Source organism: Esox lucius, chromosome 10 (genome assembly GCF_011004845.1).
Source record: "Esox lucius isolate fEsoLuc1 chromosome 10, fEsoLuc1.pri, whole genome shotgun sequence".
NCBI lineage: Eukaryota > Metazoa > Chordata > Actinopteri > Esociformes > Esocidae > Esox > Esox lucius.
In genome coordinates this window covers 18,860,273-18,878,990 of record NC_047578.1, presented here as the reverse complement: position 1 = coordinate 18,878,990, position 18,718 = coordinate 18,860,273, and the positions used below count along the sequence as shown (strand labels likewise).

The window sequence follows — 18,718 nt, the reverse complement described above, 5'->3', positions numbered from 1 at the left end:
TAATGTACTCACTGTACAATAACCTGCTCATAGTCAATAAGGGGAATAGTAACAGAAACATGGAACTGATCATTAAGGCCTCATTAATGCTTTCTAACAGATGCCCCCTACTGGTTCACTCTGGAACTTCAGTAGATTGGGCATGTTCCCCAATGAACTTTCTACTACTGTGAACTATGCTGACATGTTTCATCATATTGTATCATCAAATCATACCATTACATTAAAAACAAGTAACTATACAATGTGTTTATCATTAATTTCTGTCCAGTGAGTTCACCACTTCCTATGACCTAATTGATGAATGGATTTATACACAATACACATGAAATGTAACACTAATGTATAATTAGAGACAATGAGAGATATGAACACTCACCTAAAGGATTATTAGGATCACCTGTTCTATTTCTCATTAATGCAATTATCTAATCAACCAATCACATGGCAGTTGCTTCAATGCATTTGGGGGTGTGGTCCTGGTCAAGACAATCTCCTGAACTCCAAACTGAATGTCAGAATGGGAAAGAAAGGTGATTTAAGCAATTTTTGCGCGTGGCATGGTTGTTGGTTCCAGACGGGCCGGTCTGAGTATTTCACAATCTGCTCAGTTACTGGGATTTTCACCCACAACCATTTCTAGGGTTTACAAAGAATGGTGTGAAAAGGGAAAAACATCCAGTATGCGGCAGTCCTGTGGGCAAAAATGCCTTGTTGATGCTAGAGGTCAGAGGAGAATGTGCCGACTGATTCGAGCTGATAGAAGAGGAACTTTGACTGAAATAACCACTCGTTACAACCGAGGTATGCAGCTAAGCATTTGTGAAGCCACAACACACACAACCTTGAGGCGGATGGGCTACAACAGCAGAAGACCCCACCGGGTACCACTCATCTCCACTACAAATAGGAAAAAGAGGCTACAATTTGCATGAGCTCACAAAAATTGGACTGTTGAAGACTGGAAAAATATTGCCTGGTCTGATGAGTCTCGATTTCTGTTGAGACATTCAGATGGTAGAGTCAGAATTTGGCGTAAACAGAATGAGAACATGGATCCATCATGCCTTATTACCACTGTGCAGGCTGGTGGTGTAATGGTGTGGGGGACGTTTTCTTGGCACACTTTAGGCCCCTTAGTGCCAATTGGGCATCGTTTAAATGCCACTGCCTTCCTGAACATTGTTTCTGACCATGTCCATCCCTTTATGACCACCATGTACCCATCCTTTGATGGCTACTTCCAGCAGGATAATGCACCATGTCTCAAAGCTTGAATCATTTCAAATTGGTTTCTTGAACATGACAAAGAGTTCACTGTACTGAAATGGCCCCCACAGTCACCAGATCTCAACCCAATAGAGCATCTTTGGGATGTGGTGCATCCCACAAATCTCCATCAACTGCAAGATGCTACCCTATCAATATGGGCCAACATTTCTAAAGAATGCTTTCAGCACCTTGTTGAATCAATGCCACGTAGATTTAAGGCAGTTCTGAAGGCGAAAGTTTGTCAAACACAGTATTAGTATGGTGTTCCTAATAATCCTTTAGGTGAGTGTATGTGTTAGTACCGATCATTAGGGCTGTTATGGTCATGATATATTGATCAGTGGTATGGACTGACCACTCTCTACTGGCCTCAGGTTTGTTGGGGAGAACCAGAGCTCCCGACAGTTGTCAGTCTTGTATCAGTGATGGTCTGGTTTTTCATAATTAGATTCCTGGCCCTCGGTGTATTTACAACTGGGCCAAGAAATGTAATGATAATGTGGTATGTCTGTTCCCTTTCTTCTCCACATGTTCCTCTTGCCATCACTCAGGTACATGATCCTCTTTTTCCTCAACAATACCTTTTCCCAAAACTCTGCAGGCTCTATTTGAAATTCTAATCAGACCTTGAACATTGCAGTCCAGCTTCTGTAGTTCAGATGGTGAAGTCTGCATGTATCTGTTCCTGAAGCATAATACATCCTGAACTGTATTCCTGCTGAGTAGGACTGTTGTTCATTTTTTGCGTGTGTCCGTAGGCGATTCACTCTGATTTATCTGCCACATGATAGCCAACATGACATTTGCAGTTTTTGGTTGTCGAACAGAAGCACCAGACTCCAAATGCATAGACTAGAATTACGAAATTGACAGCTTTGTAGTGTGTGCTAAAGGACCAATCACACTCATCTGCACAGAGAGAAACAGCTGTGAAGTCATTTAACCAAATACTTTTGAAAACCTAACGGGGGATGTCCACAGCGTGTTGTAAATCTGATTGGTTCATCCAATATGTCCCCATTTGAAGAGGCCAATCACAGCAGCAGCTTTCCAATTCTGGGGGATATTAGATATTGTAGTGAGAGTTTGATTAGGTAGGCAATAGGAGCAGCAGAAATATTGTAAAGGTGGACAGCTTGTGAAATAATGAGTTCAGATCATAGAGCACAGCAGACAGTCAATTGTCCTCCCCCAGTTTCCTTAATAAGTTCCTCGATTGCAATTATTGGAACAAACTACATTTAATGATCTCCAAGTAATTCCTAGATTAATGCACAATCAACATATTGCTACTTCCACTCGTATGCAGAGAGGTGTTTTTAGAAGCAGGGACGTCGCTAGACCTACAGTGGGGAGAACAAGTATTTGATACACTGCCGATTTTGCAGGTTTTCCCACTTACAAAGCATTTAGAAGTCTGTAATTTTTATCATAGGTACTCTTAAACTGTGAGTGACGGAATCTAAAACAAAAATCCAGAAAATCACATTGTATGATTTTTAAGTAATTAATTTGCATTTTATTGCATGACATAAGTATTTGATACATCAGAAAAGCAGAACTTAATATTTGGTACAGAAACCGTTTTTTGCAATTACAGAGATCATACGTTTCCTGTAGTTCTGGACCAGGTTTGCACACACTGCAGCAGGGATTTTGGCCAACTCCTCCATACAGACCTTCTCCAGATCCTTCAGGTTTTGGGGCTGTCGCTGGGCAATATTGACTTTCAGCTCCCTCCAAAGATTTTCTATTGGGTTCAGGTCTGGAGACTGGCTAGGTGATGTACTACATTGCTCCTTCAGCTGATCAATCATTAGGGATGTTGGAGTCTGATTATAATATTGTACATATATCTCTTTGACAGCTTAAACTTGTTTTAAATTCAAAGAAAACAAATGTTATGTTTTTTTCTATTATTTATTATTATTATTATATTATTCTAAACAACTGAATTAAGTTGATTTTGTTATTTAGTTCTGTTAGATGTGTCTGTTTATCAGTTCTCTCTTCACTCTATGTAAATATGTTTTGGTTTGCTCAAGGAGTATTTGGAACATGTTTGATAGAAAAGCTGTTTAAAGTAAGCACATGTATTTCACAGACACAAGTGGTCACACAGACACATCTGAATAAAACCTAAATTGGTCTCAGTCCTGATTATCTAAAGGTTATAAGATTGTGCCAGTGAACCTTGATATGTGAGTCCTCATAACCATGTTTGCATTACTAAAGACCCTCTCAATGGATACACAGGAGTCTGGCATGGACAGCACATCAGTACCAAGGTGTTACACTGCTATATTATTGTGCTGGGGGATATGAGGGATGTACTAACATTTTCTCAGTTTCCTCCAGTTTTAAATTTTAGAAGGAGAAGAGGTCCTGGTCCACACCTGCGGATTACCTGGTTTGGGGGGCCCGTTGCTGTCCCTGTCCTTGTCCACCTGGTCATACTTCTGACCTAGTCTAAATTCAAATAGACTCTATAATTAGCCCAGAAAAATGTATTTATTATTCCAATTGGACTCTTAATATCTCACCCGGCACAGCCAGAAGAGGACTGGTCACCCCTCTGAGCCAAATTATTCTAGGTTCTTTCAACATGGTTTGCTACTGCTGTTCTTGGATCGCTTGATGCTGAAAAAATAGCTAACCTGGTTAAAAGAAACTATGAGTTAACTCTAACATTTAACTGTCTCCTCTGAAAACGGCTCATGGCCTTTTGCAGAAAATGTAACCAGATGACGCTATAATCTCTCTAGCTCTCCCCTGCTGTCCCTAAAGAGGAGAGTTGTGTGCATAGACAGATTGTACAACAATTACGATTTCTGAATTTAAACAAATTGTAGATATTGTTCATTACTCTCCTTTAACTATACAGAGGTCCAATTAGCCTGCCAGTATTTAACCATATCAATGGGTTGGCAGGGAATTGATGTAAATCATAAAACACATGCATTTCCAGTGGTGGAGTGAAAAAAGGAGAGAAAACAACAGTGATAAATGATCATTTGTGACTGACAGAAGGGAGAACGGGTTATTCTATGTCTGCTAATGATTCTTCTATGCTTGTGTTGCAGAACTGACATCCACAGATACAGCCCTGATCAGTTTAATATATTAATGTGAAAACAATCTAACATTTGATCTGAAACCTTGAGGAAAACCTTCACTCTGCCTGTTTCATACCCACTGATTCTTACTTACAAGGCCAAACTTTCAAGGGTATGTAAACTTTTAATCAGGGCCATTTGGGTGATTTCTGTTATCATTATGATTTTTAAAGGAGCCAAACAACTAAGAGATCATGAATGTCTTCCTATGATCACTATCCTTAAATAAGACATTTACCAATCAAAGACATTTCCCAATCAATGCAAAAATGTCAAAAATGTTGCCAGGCTATCCAAACTTATGAGCACAACTGGTGTTAACCCCTAAGGGACTGTAAGCTTCTGTTCTGTTTGGTTTGTCTTTGGTTTGTGAATGTAGACTGTTGTGTTTGGTTTTTGCCTTTTGTTCTGGTATTCACCCTGTCCTTGTCTTCATTGTTTCCACCTGGGCCTTGTTTGCGCCCTCGTTGTGTCCCTATTTAAGGTCCTCCTGCCCTGGTGTTTCTTGTTGGTCATTGTCCTCAGTGTATGTGATGTTGATGGGTCCTGTTCCTGCAGTTCGGTCCCTTTTATTTTTGTACTTTCAGTTCATTAAACACCCTTTTGCCTTTTTGGAATCCTCTACGCCTGTGTCCCCCTTCCCATGCTCAACAGTGACAGCAACGGTAGGAGTCAGTGACCCCACCTTGTCAGAAATCACCTCCAGTCCCGTTCAAAATGACTCTAAAGAGTTTCTGGGGGGGGTGCTCTGCTCTGCTCACTCTCATTTAATAGGCAATAAAAAATAGGTGTCAGTGTATCACTACTGTCTTCACTGTTATGCAAATTATGAGGTTTTGCATATCTGTCATGTCTCACTGCTCCACACACTTAAAGAGTCCAGTGTTGATCAGTGACTGTTCAGTCCTTTCAGAGACACTGACACACAGTACAATGATGATGATGTCACTGATTCTACTGGGGACCCTGGGGCTCCTTGTTCAGGGTAAGAGACACTTTGACCAACTTAGATTCATTCATCATGGGACTTGATTCACACAGACACATTGTTAATGATTGTATGTATTTGGATTATTGGTGTTTACATTTGGACATCAGATGCTTTGGTAGATGGTAGATGTTCAATCATTTGATAACCAAACTTACATATTTATTTTTCAGAATCTTCTGCAGATATAATCCTGACCCAGTCTCCTAAATCTCGGTCTGTTAGTCCAGGAGAGACTGTGTCCATCAGCTGTACAGCCAGTTCAGATGTTAGTGATTATCTCAGCTGGTACCTGCAAAAACCTGGAGAAGCTCCTAAACTTCTAGTTTATAATGCTACAACCCGTCAGTCAGGGATTCCAGATCGTTTCAGTGGGAGTGGATCTGGTTCTCAATTCACTCTGACCATCAGTGGAATCCAGGGTGAAGATGCAGGAGATTATTACTGTCAGCAGGGTAACAGCTTCCCGTTCACACAGTGTTAGAGCGTCGTACAAAAACCTCCCTCTGTTAAAGAGGAACTGCTCTAAAACATACACAGCTAATAAACCTTTATAGAAATGTTAGTTCATCAAAACACATTGAAATACAACACAATAATGTGATTAGACTTTACAATTTAACTTTATATGTTTCATTAATTTAGTCAGATCTCCCTTCACAAACACACTGGAACCACCACAGGATTCAGACCTGTACAATATTATTTATTTTGATATATTCAGCTACTCCTCAGTTTCTCCCCAGTGGACACAAACTGGTTGAATCAATGTTGTTTCCTGGTCATTTCAGTTAAAACATTATGAGATGGTGTCGCAGATGGATTAAGCCTTGTCTAGAACTAAAACATCAAGATCTATAGAAAACTCCATTGAGCTTCTTCTTTAGTCCCAGACTAGGCTTAATCTGTGTTTGCGAAACCAGTCCTAAAAGTTATCACAATCAGTGAGTAAAACTATCATCACCCTTTTCACCCAACCTTTACTGAAATCCAATAACATGCTGTTGTTCGTTTATGATTCCACATTCAGTTTCTTAGTTCTCAACTCGACCATCTGGAGAAAAAAATACTAGATGTTTAAATTATGTCTGTACACATGATGAACCCTTATTCATTTTCCCAACTATTTATTATACTTTTCCTTTTCAACCTCTCTATACCATCCAATCCTGAAGGAGTGACTGAAGGTTAAATTACATTCACAGCAGATGTTCTAATCCAAAACTACTTTTAGTAGTAAATGCATACAGCTTGAATTATAATCCCAGTGGAAATGTAACCCACAACCCTGGCATAGCAAGCACTGTGTTCTAACAGCTGAGCTACACAGGACCCAGGGCCTCAGTAAAATAATTATTATCCAGTAGGCTACTTGTATGTCACCAATAAAAGTACAAGTTATGTAGAATCCTCATTAGACCAGTATTGTTACAGAATAATTGTCCTCCAAGAGAAGGATTTAAACAGACCACAGTGTGAATTGATCCCTGGTCAGGCTATTAGCTGGCTAACATTGGACTATGATAAAATATGTGAGAAGTGACCTACTTTTACTGAAATAATAAATGAATCTTTTGAGGGTTCTCTGTAGCTCAGCTGGTAGAGCAAGGTACCTGGGTAACACCTGATAATGAGAGTCCCAAAGGTCTCTCTAGATGCTCTACAGATTATCTAGTGACGCTCACTAACAATTTATCTAATTATCCACCAACTCTAACCCTATCATTAAGCATTATCCTGTTTCCAACTTTACCTCTTAACCCTTAACTTCTTAAACTAACCCTATTCTTAACCTTTGCAAACGAAGAGTTGAATGTTTGTTGATAGTATTATTATCATTAGAACATCTACAGATGGAAATAAGTGTATCTGCTACATAGTGTTGTAGTTGAGTCACTAAGTCTCCAGGCCCAGTTGAATCCCAAGTCCTCTGTGCTTAAGTTGAGCCAGGAGTTACTATAGCGATGTCCGAGTCATGTCCCCATTTGTCACAAGCACAATGACAGAAGTCTATTCATTGGATCTGTTTATTTTATACCACATTGACATTGCTTTATTTGCAGGTAAGTTTGGTAATTTGCATGTAAATTCTCTTGGGATTTTCCTAATTTAGAGACTAAATATTCAATGTATGTCCATTATAAAACATACTTTACCTTGATGGATTAGATGGCATGGATTAGATGGCAAGAATAGCATAATCCTTTCAGTTTTATGCTATTGTTTATGTTATGTAACATTTAATAAAATCACATACACAGATCTGCCATAGCATTATTACCACAGGCCCAATATTTTGTAGGTCCCCTTTTGCCGCCAAAACAGCCCTGACCCGTTTAGGCATGTAGACCTCTGAAGGTGTGCTGTGGTATCTGGCACCAAGATGTTAGCAGCAGATTCTTTAAGTCCTGTAAGTTGCGAGGTGGGCCTCCATGGATCAGACATGTTTGTCCAGCACATCCCACAGATGATCGATTTGATTGAGATTGAGGCCAAGTCAACAACAACTTGTTTTTGTGTTCCCCAAACCATTCCTGAACCATTTTTGCTTTGTGGCAGGGTGCATTATCCTGCTGAAAGAAGTCAAAACTATCAGGGAACACAGTTGCCATGAAAGGGTGCACATGGTCTGCAACAATGCCTAGGTAGGTGGTATGTGTCAAAGTAACATCCACATGAATGGCAGGACCCAAGGTTTACCAGCAGAACATTGCCCAATGCATCACACTGCCTCCTCTGGCTTGCCTCCTTCCCATAGTGCATCCTGGTGCCATGTGTTCTCCAGGTAAGCAACGGACACGCACCCAGCCATCCACTCCACTAGACATCTAAAGGGTTACATTTAAGAGACCACTGCAAATTGAACGCTTCTGTTCCTCACTCAAAACTATCCTTCTCAACTTTTTTGGAAAGGAAAGAAAAAGATGTAGTGGTCTCTCCATTTTTTCCTGAGCTGTATAACCAGATGCTATTGCCCTCCCTCTAGCCAGACTGGGAGGTTCCTGAGTGAGATTGTTGCATGCATACAGAAAAAGTCCAACACTTTGCTAACCTTAAGATATTGTTTCCTTATTGTTCTTTTAACTATTCAGAAGTCTGACTATTAGCGTGCCAGTATTTAACCATATCAATGGGTTTGCATTTATTTAAATCATAAAACACATCAGCATTTCCTGTAGTGGCATTTAGCAGCAAAATAGTGGTTAAATTAAGATCCTACAGTTGATTACACTTTAAAGACAATGAGGATCCCATTTAACTCAGTTGTTAAACAAGGCACTTGCAGCACAATAGTTATGGGTTTGATTCCCATGAGGGGTCAGTACTGTAAGTCACTCTGGATGTCTGCTAATGATACCTTTGATCTGAGATCCCAATATGAATATTATTCAGTGTCTGGCTTCCCAACTCATGTTCATTTCTCTAATGAGACTCACAGCTGCCTGCACCCAGTGGATTTGAGGCTGGGACATTGTGACCTGTGAGGGTGAAACTCAGATTTGCATGAGCATGATGACTGTAACGCTCCCATAGTAGAGCAGCACCAGATGTTCATCTGTCCCCAGAGACTTCTAGTGAGTTTAGAGCATGAGGCATCAGTATTAGTATATCATGATAACCAGTGTGGGTTTTACTTTAGAGTACACAGCTTCAGTTTTAGTATATGATCATAAAGACCAGTGAGTTTAAATATCCTGGTTTGTGTATCAGCAGTTTTTAGGAAGATCTTAGTGAACTACAGAACGTAATTATTAATTGTATGAATAATTTCCTATTTGTTTTGCCGTTCATACTATCAGAAATAAACAAGGAAACTTATACAATTCATAAATAAGTCTAATTTCCATTTTATTCAACAGTGATATCCAGGGAAGTGGGAATGATTGCAAAAACTTTTATAATTGTATGTTGCAACATAAAAAAAAATTCAGCCAAGAAGCAAATACATTAAAACATGATATGAAAAGGCCATAAAAATAAATGCAGCTGGATGAAGGATTCAGAGGAGGAGCTCATTCAGAACACTGGTCTCTCCTCAGTGTCTCAGAGAGAGGAGACTGGGAGCCCTGGGTGGCCTCACAGGTCACAGAGCCCACCTTCCTCCACTGGTCCACAGGGAGGGTCAGCGTGCTGCTCCAGCTGTAGAGGCCATTCTTGTCCAGGACCCCGGGGCTCCCCGTCACCTCCCGGGTGGTGCTGACTCCATCTACCTTCCAGTTCAGACTCCAGCCTGAGGGGAAGCCCTTGTTAGCCAGACACATGAGAGTGGCCTTTCCCTGCTGCAGCTCCACACTGGAGGGGGGAAGGACTGTCAGGGTGGGACGGACATCACCTAGAAGACAGGAAGTTAGAGAGAGACGACTGAATGAACAGACATTTACATGTTAAAATAGTTTTAGTTTATTTTTGTGTTCATCTGTTGGTTTCTGTTCCTCAGACACTTTTGTTTTTGTCACTTTTTCATTTGCATTAATATATTAAATGAAAATAGATTTATTTATAATATTTCAGCAAACTTTTCGTTTTTGTAATTAGATCAAATAATAATCTGTGTTGTATGCTCATTTCAATATATTCATAAGAAAAGCAACAACATTGCACTGAAGGAATGTAACATGAATCTATCCTAAAACGCAAATGATTCGCACTCACATGTTTGGTTAAATGTGTATTTTTTAAATTGGATTTTACCCATTGAAAATAATATCTGATCAAACAAAATATGAAACAAAATGGCTAAATGAAACAGCACTGCAGCTATAAGGAGTTAATTTTTGTTAAACGTAATCACACATTTTATATTTAAACAATGATTAAAATATTATAGAGATGAATTAAAACATCATTTTCAGGCCAGGTTCTCCCTGCATCCACTCAAAAAAGCTTAAACTTCAATTTTTAACAAAGAGTACATTCCTAACTTTTTTAAGTGAAGACTGTATTGTGTTCTAAGGACATTGTCCTGTTAGAATATATTAAATATTCTGAATGCAGAAATCATGTTGATTCAAAAACATGATTTTTACAAATAGAGTTGCAACACTAACAAATATGTATTCATTTAAACATCTTTTTATCAACAGTTATCATATATTCTCTAGGCTAATTACTTACTTCCAATGTCCAGTCTAGTGCCTCCACCAAAAGTGAGCCACAGTGATACAAAGTCATTCAGTAGCCGTACAAAAACCTCTGACACTACAGACACTCTTTGAAAAGAGCTACATTTAGTCAAACCACAAAACAACTGCAAACAATAATTCTGTTTGGAAAAAAAATCTAAATAAAATTCACACCATATAAGTAATCTTTAATACATTAACTATTTTGTATACATTTACATTTTTCACTTCAAATTGTAAGTAAACACATCAAGTCTCCCAACAATATAGATCCTACATTTCTACTTTATTTCATGAAGTTGAAAGACTGTGCTTTGCATTTTCAATATCTGAAGTCAATATATAGATTAAAAGACTTACTGCTAACATGCCACTTGTGTTCCTCAATCAAAGGTCCACCACAGTAATGTACTCACTGTACAATAACCTGCTCACAGACAATAAGGGGAATAGTAACAGAAACATGGAACTGATCAGTAAGGCCTCATTAATGCTTTATAACTGATGCCCCCTACTGGTTCACTCTGGAACTTCAGTAGATTGGGCATGTTCCTCAATGAACTTTCTACTACTGTGAACTATGCTGACATGTTTCATCATATTGTATCATCAAATCATACCATTACATTGAAAACAAGTAACTATACAATGTGTTTAATATTAATTGCTGTCCAGTGAGTTCACCACTTCCTATGACCTAATTGATGAATGGATTGTATACACAATAAACATGAAATGTACTGCTAATGTATAGAGACAATGAGAGATATGTATGTGTTAGTACTGATCATTAGGGCTGTTATGGTCATGTTATAGTGATCAGTGGTATGGACTGACCACTGTCTACTGGACTCAGGTGTGTTGGGGATAACTGGAGCTCCAGACAGTCTTCAGTCTTGTATCTGTGATGGTCAGATTTTTCATAATTATATTCCTGGCTCTCTATGTCTTTACAGCTGGACCAGGAAATGTAATGATGAAGTGGTATGCCTGTTCCCTTTTTTCTTCACATTTTCTCTGGTACATGATCCTCTGTTTCCTCAACAATACCTTTTCCCAAAACTCTGCAGGCTCTATTAGAAATTCTACTCAGATCTTGGACATTGCAGTCCAGCCTCTGTAGTTCAGATGGTGAAGTCTACTTATGTCAGTTGCTGGCGCATAATACATCCTGGACTGTATTCCTGCTGAGTTGGATTGTTGATCGTTTTTAGCGTTATGTCCATGGACAATTCCATAGACTTCCCAGGAAGGCGTCCCCCACCTCAGCTGACCCCTCTGGATGTGGAGGGGCAGCGGCTCTACTCTGAGCTCCTCCCGGGTGACCAAGCTTTTCACCCTATCTCTAAGGGATCGCCCAGCCACCCTGCGGAGAAAGCTCATTTCGGCCGCCTGTTTCCGGGATATTGTCCTTTCGGTCATGACCCAAAGCTCATGACCATAGGTGAGAGTAGGAACATTGATTGACCGGTAAATCGAGAGCTTCGCCTTGCGGCTCAGCTCTTTCTTCACCACGACAAACCGATACATCGACCGCATTACTGCAGAAGCTGCACCGATCCTTCTGTCCAATAACTGAACACCGCTCGGGTTCAGATCAGGGGGGCCGTTCCTCCCAATCACGCCCCTCCAGGTGTTACTGTCGTTGCCCACGTGGGCGTTGAAGTCCCCCAGTAGAACAATGAAGTCCCCAGTCGGAGAACTTTCCAGCACCCCTCCCAGAGACTCAAAGAAGGTTGGGTACTCTGCACTGCCGTTCGGCCCGTAGGCACAAACAACAGTGAGAGACCTATCCCCGACCCGTAGGCGCAGGGAAACGACCCTCTCATTCACCGGGGTAAACTCCAACACATGGCGGCAGAGCTGAGGAGCTATAAGCAAATCCACACCAGCCCGCCGCCTCTCACCATGGGCAACTCCAGATTGGTGAAGAGTCCATCCTCTCTCAAGGAGTGTGGTTCCAGAGCCCAAGCCGTGCTTAGAGGTGATCCCGACTACCTCTAATCGGAACCTCTCAACCTCACGCACTAACTCAGGCTCCTTCCCCGCCAGCGAGGTGACATTCCACGTCCCTAGAGCCAGTTTCCGTGTCTAGAGATCGGGTTGTCTAGGCCCCTGCCTTCGACTGCCGCCCTGATCCTCTCCGCACCGGCCCCTTATGGTCCCTCCTGTGGGTGGTGAGCCCACGGAAGGCGGCCCCACGTCGTAACCTTCGGGCTGAGCCTGGCCGGGCCCCATGGGGAAAGGCCCGACCACCAGGCGCTCGCGTACGAGCCCCAACCCCGGACCTGGCTCTTTGGTGGGGCCCCGGCTGCGCCATACCGGGCGACGTCACGGACCTCAACATTTTTATCATCATTAAGGGGTTTTGTCAATATGTTATTTGTTGTTGATTCTATATGTCTGTACACATTATGGATCCTTTCTCATTACATCAATAATTTATTTTACTCTCCCTTTTCAATCTCTCTATGGCAGCTCTGAAAGGAACCCAAATGCAGACCGGATGAGTGAAGTGCAACAAAACCAGTTTATTATGAGCGGGGAAGATCGGGGAAGGAGAGCGGTAGATTGGAGGGCAGGAGCAGGTGCAGAGTAGTCCTGGGCAAGCAGGGGGGTTGGTACACAGACTGGCGGCAGAGGTACAGGCAGGGAGTAGGCAGAGTAGTAGTGGACAGGCAGGAGGTCGATACAGGAGCTGGTGATGGTCGTCAGGTGGACTCCTAAAGTCACAGGAAGACAAGGTAAGTAAAGACTAAATAGCAAAGTGTATATCTGGATTTCATTTGGCTGGGGCAACGTAACACATACGAATGAGGATCAACGATCCGGCAGGGACGGGTCGTCAGGGCTTCTCTGAAATACAGCCAAGCGGGAACAGGTGTGTGATAGGTAATAGGGAACAGCTGGTACCGCCTCTACTCCAAGGAGTGATGCCACGCCCCCTAATTCGTTGCCCCGACAACCGGGAGAAACCAAAACAAGGCACCTCAAGGGAGGGAGGACATGACACTCTATACCCATACAATCCTGACAGAATGACTGAAGGTTAAACTACATTCACATTTAGCAGACATTCTTATCCAAAACAACATTTTAAGTAATAAATGCATACAGTTTCTTTGGAAAACAGATTAATGTATCTGTTATGTATGATCATAATTTGACCAGTTTTGACACTGCGAAATAATCCTGTGAGAAACAGATTTTAACAGTCTGCTGTGTACATTAATCCGTGGTCAGGCAATAAGGTGGTGAACATAGAGCTGTGATACACTGTCTGAAAATTATACATTCATACTTTTACTTAAAGAGGTTTGATCATAAATTAAGCAATTGAGGGTTCTCTGTAACTCAGCTGGTAGAGCAAGGCACCTGGGTAATACTAGCTTTTGAGAGTCGCAAATGTGAAATTCTACAGAACAACAACATTAACTACCACAGCTTTGATACCCAAATATATATGGCCCTCGAACCATATGAGAACAGAGCACATCAATCCGGTTCTTATATCTTTGCATTGGCTTACAGTCAGTTACAGAATAGATTTTAAAGTGGTGCTTTTAGTTTATAAATCTCTGAATGGTTTAGGCATTGAATACATTTCTGATATGTTTGAAGAATATAAACCGAGCAGGGCTCTTAGATCCATTAACACATTTCAGCAAGTAAAGCCCAGAGTCCAAACTAAACATGGAGAAGCTGCGTTTAGCAGTTATGCTGCACACAACTGGAATACACTACCAGAAGATCTTAGACGTGCCCCAGATGTATACATTTTTAAATCCTGGTTTAAAACACTTCTCCTTTCACGTGCCTATGACTGAGCTCTTAAACTTAACCACACTGTTCAGCCTTATAGCTTTCTTAGATGTTTTTATATTTTCTTGTTCTAGTTTTTATTATTATAATGTTGTTTCGATGTTTTCATTTGAGTATGTTATTGTATTTTTATATTTTTTTTTTTTTCTTTGTAAAGCACATTGAATTGCTTCGATGTATGAATTGTGCTATATAAATAAACTTTCTTGATTGCAATACTGACTATCAGTAACATTTTAACTACTCACTCTAACCCTCACCCTAACATTAAGCATTATCCTATCACTAACATTTTTAACCCTAAACCTTCTAAACCTAACCTCGGCCATAACCTTAGCAAGTTTTCATTCCCATGATGGGCCAGTTCGTTAGGTTAGTCTGGAACCATGTTGTTGTTCAATTATTAAGTCTCGAGGCCCTGTTGAGTCCCAAGTCCTCTGCAGTCAAGTCGAGTCACAAGTTACTATAGCTACAGTGGCGAGAACAAGTATTTGATACACTGCCGATTATGCAGGTTTTCCTACTTATAAAGCATGTAGAGGTCTGTTATTTTTTATCATAGGTACTCTTCAAATGTGAGAGACGGATTCTAAAACAAAAATCCAGAAAATCACATTGTATGATTTTTAAATAATTCATTTGCAGTTTATTGCATGACATAAGTCTTGGATCACCTACCAAACTGTAAGAATTCCATCTCTCACAGACCTGTTTTCTTGTCACAGACATTTTTCTTTAAGAAGCCCTCTTGTTCTCCACTCATTACTCGTATTAACTGCATCTGTTTGAACTCGTTACCTGTATAAAAGACACCTGTCCACACACTCAACCAAACAGACGCCAACCTCTCCACAATGGCCAAGACCAGAGAGCTGTGTAAGGACAATTGTAGTCCTGCACAAGGCTGGGATGGGCTACAGGACATTAGGCAAGAAGCTTGGTGAGAAGGCAACAACTGTTGGCGCAATTATTAGAAAATGGAAGAAGTTCAAGATGACGGTCAATCTCCCTCGGTCTGGGGCTCCATGCAAGATCTCACCTTGTGGGGCATCAGCCCAGAACTACACGGCAGGACCTGGTCAATGACCTGAAGAGAGCTGGGACCACAGTCTCAAAGAAAACCATTAGAAACACACCACGCCGTCATGGATTAAAATCCTGCAGTGCATGCAAAGAATGGGAGAAGGTCATGTGGTCTGATGAGACAAAAATAGAGCTTTTTGGCCTAAACTCTACTCGCCTTGTTTGGAGGAAGAAGAAGGAAGAGTACAACCCCAAGAACACCATCCCAACCGTGAAGCATGGAGGTGGAAACATCATTCTTTGGGGATGCTTTTCTGCAAAGGGGACAGGACGACTGCACCGTATTGAGGGGAGGATGGATGGGGCCATGTATCGCAAGAACTTGGCCAACAACCTCTATCCCTCAGTAAGAGCATTGAAGATGGGTCATGGCTGGGTCTTCCAGCATGACAACGACCCGATACACACAGCCAAAATCCCTGCTGCAGTATGTGCAAACCTGGTCCAGAACTACAGAAAACGTATGATCTCTATAATTGAAAACAAATGTTTCCGAACCAAATATTAAGTTCTGCTTTTCTGATGTATCAAATGCTTATGTCATGCTTTGCTTTTCTGGATCTTTGTTTTAGATTCCGTCACTCACAGTTGAAGAGTACCCATGATAAAAATTACAGACTTCTACATGCTTTGTAAGTAGGATAACCTGCAAAATTGGCAGTGTATCAAATACTCGTTCTCCCCACTGTATGTCTGAGGCATGTCCCCATTTGTCACACGCCCAATGACATGTTCATTTTATGAATAATTTTCGGGCCCGTTCATACTATCAGAAATAAACAAGGAAACACACCTTTCATAAAGAAGTCTTATTTCTATTTTTATTCAACATTGATATCTAAAGTTATGATTGCAAAAACCTTTATAAATGTATTGTTACCACAGCCAAGAAGCAATTACATTAAAACATGGTATGAAAAGGCCAAGTGCTAAAAGCTCCATGCAGCTGGATGAAGGATTCAGAGGAGGAGCTCATTCAGAACACTGTTCTCTCCTCAGTGTCTCAGAGAGAGGAGCCTGGGAGCCCTGGTTGGCCTCACAGGTCACAGAGCCCACCTTCCTCCACTGGTCCACAGGGAGGGTCAGCGTGCTGCTCCAGCTGTAGAGGCCATTCTTGTCCAGGACCCCGGGGCTCCCTGTCACCTCCCGGGTGGTGCTGACTCCATCTACCTTCCAGTTCAGACTCCAGCCTGAGGGGAAGCCCTTGTTAGCCAGACACATGAGAGTGGCCTTTCCCTGCTGCAGCTCCACACTGGAGGGGGGAAGGACTGTCAGGGTGGGACGGACATCACCTAGAAGACAGGAAGTTAGAGAGAGACGACTGAATGAACAGACTTAGAAGACCATAATGATGCAGGCCTTTTACATGTTAAAATAGTTTTCATCTGTTGGTTTCTGTTCCTCAGACACTTTTGTTTTTCTCCCTTTTTCACTTCCTTTTAATTGCTACTGATGCAAAAATATATTAAATGAAAATAGATATTTTTTAAAATATTTGAGCAAACTTTTCTTTTTTGTAATTAGATAATATATTTATCTAACTGCGATATTTGTTAATTTCAATATATTAATAACAGTAGCTTCATATTGCACTGAAGAAATGTAACATTTATTCATCCTATAACGCTAATGATTTGCATTCATGTTGTAGGTTGACTGAATGTAAATTATTTTGTTATTTGGATTTCACCCATTCAAACTTATATTTGATCAAATAAAGTACTAAACAAAATAGCAAAATGAAACAACACTGCAGCTATGAGGAATAGATTTCTGTAAAATTTAATCACACATTATATATTTAAAAAACAATAAGAATATAATACAAATGAATTAAGACTTAATTTTCAGGCTAGGTTCTCCTTACCCCCCTACCCAAAACAGATCAAACTTTGAGTTTTAACCAATAGTATATTCTGTATATATTCTAGTATGTTCTGCATTGTTTTGTAAAGACACTGTTCTGTTAGAATATATTAAATGATTCAGAATGCAGAAATCTTGTTGATTCAAAAACATGATTTTTAAAAATACACTTGCAATACTAACACATTATATATTCATTTAAACATCTTTTCACAACAGTTATTAGATATTCTGTATGCAAGTTACTTACGTCCGATGTCCAGTCTGGTGCCTCCACCAAAAGTGACCCACAGTGATACAAACTCATTCAGAAGCCGTACAAAAACCTCTGTCACTAGAGACACAACTCTGGCACTTTGAAATAAGCTACCTTTAACCAAAACACTCAAATGTTTAACCAACAATCCTGTTTGAAATACATGAAAATCAAATAAGTACTCTTTGATACATAAAATATTTTCTGTACATTTAGATTTTTTACTTCTAATTGTAAATGATGACAACATAAACTCTCCCAATAAAATATATCCAACATTTCTATTATTTTTGATGGAGTTGAAATACAAAGTATTCTGTTTCCAATATCAGAAGTCAATATATAGGTTAAAAGACTTACTGCTAACATGCCACTTGTGTTCCTCAACCAAAAGTCCACCACTGTAATGTACTCACTGTACAATAACCTGCTCACAGACAATATGGGGAATAGTAACAGAAACATGGAACTGATCATTAAGGCCTCATTAATGCTTTCTAACCCCCTACTGGTTCACTCTGGACCTTCAGTAGATTGGGCATGTACCCCAATGAACTTTCTACTACTGTGAACTATGCTGACATGTTTCATCATATTGTATCATCAAATCATACCATTACATTAAAAACAAGTAACTATACAATGTGTTCATTATTAATTTCTGTCCAGTGAGTTCACCACTTCCTATGACCTAATTTATGAATGGATTTATACACAATACACATGAAATGTAACACTAATGTATAATTAGAGACAATGAGAGATATGAACACTCACGTAAAGGATTATTAGGATCACCTGTTCTATTACTCATTAATGCAATTATCTAATCAACCAATCACATGGCAGTTGCTTCAATGCATTTGGGGGTGTGGTCCTGGTCAAGACAATCTCCTGAACTCCAAACTGAATGTCAGAATGGGAAAGAAAGGTGATTTAAGCTATTTTGAGCGTGGTATGGTTGTTGGTTCCAGATGGGCCGGTCTGAGTATTTCACAATCTGCTCAGTTACTGGGATTTTCACCCACAACCATTTCTAGGGTTTACAAAGAATGGTGTGAAAAGGGAAAAACATCCAGTATGCGGCAGTCCTGTGGGCAAAAATGCCTTGTTGAAGCTAGAGGTCAGAGGAGAATGTGCCGACTGATTCGAGCTGATAGAAGAGGAACTTTGACTGAAATAACCACTCGTT

The 18,718-nt window shown here is 40.4% G+C and overlaps 2 gene segments (V, D, J or C); both read right to left on the bottom strand.

Moving 5' to 3' along the window:
- Positions 1 to 9,355: 9,355 nt before the first annotated feature.
- Positions 9,356 to 11,047, bottom strand: LOC114839961. The segment is given in 4 exon segments: positions 9,356 to 9,709; positions 10,492 to 10,586; positions 10,916 to 10,926; positions 11,015 to 11,047. Coding segments are annotated over 4 exon segments (459 nt in total).
- A 5,156-nt stretch (positions 11,048 to 16,203) lies between these two features.
- The window catches only part of LOC106024155, a 40,195-nt gene continuing 37,680 nt past the window's right edge, over positions 16,204 to 18,718 (bottom strand). The window contains 2 exon segments of the V gene segment in view: positions 16,204 to 16,696; positions 17,521 to 17,558. Of these exon segments, the coding sequence occupies positions 16,377 to 16,696; positions 17,521 to 17,558 (358 nt within the window).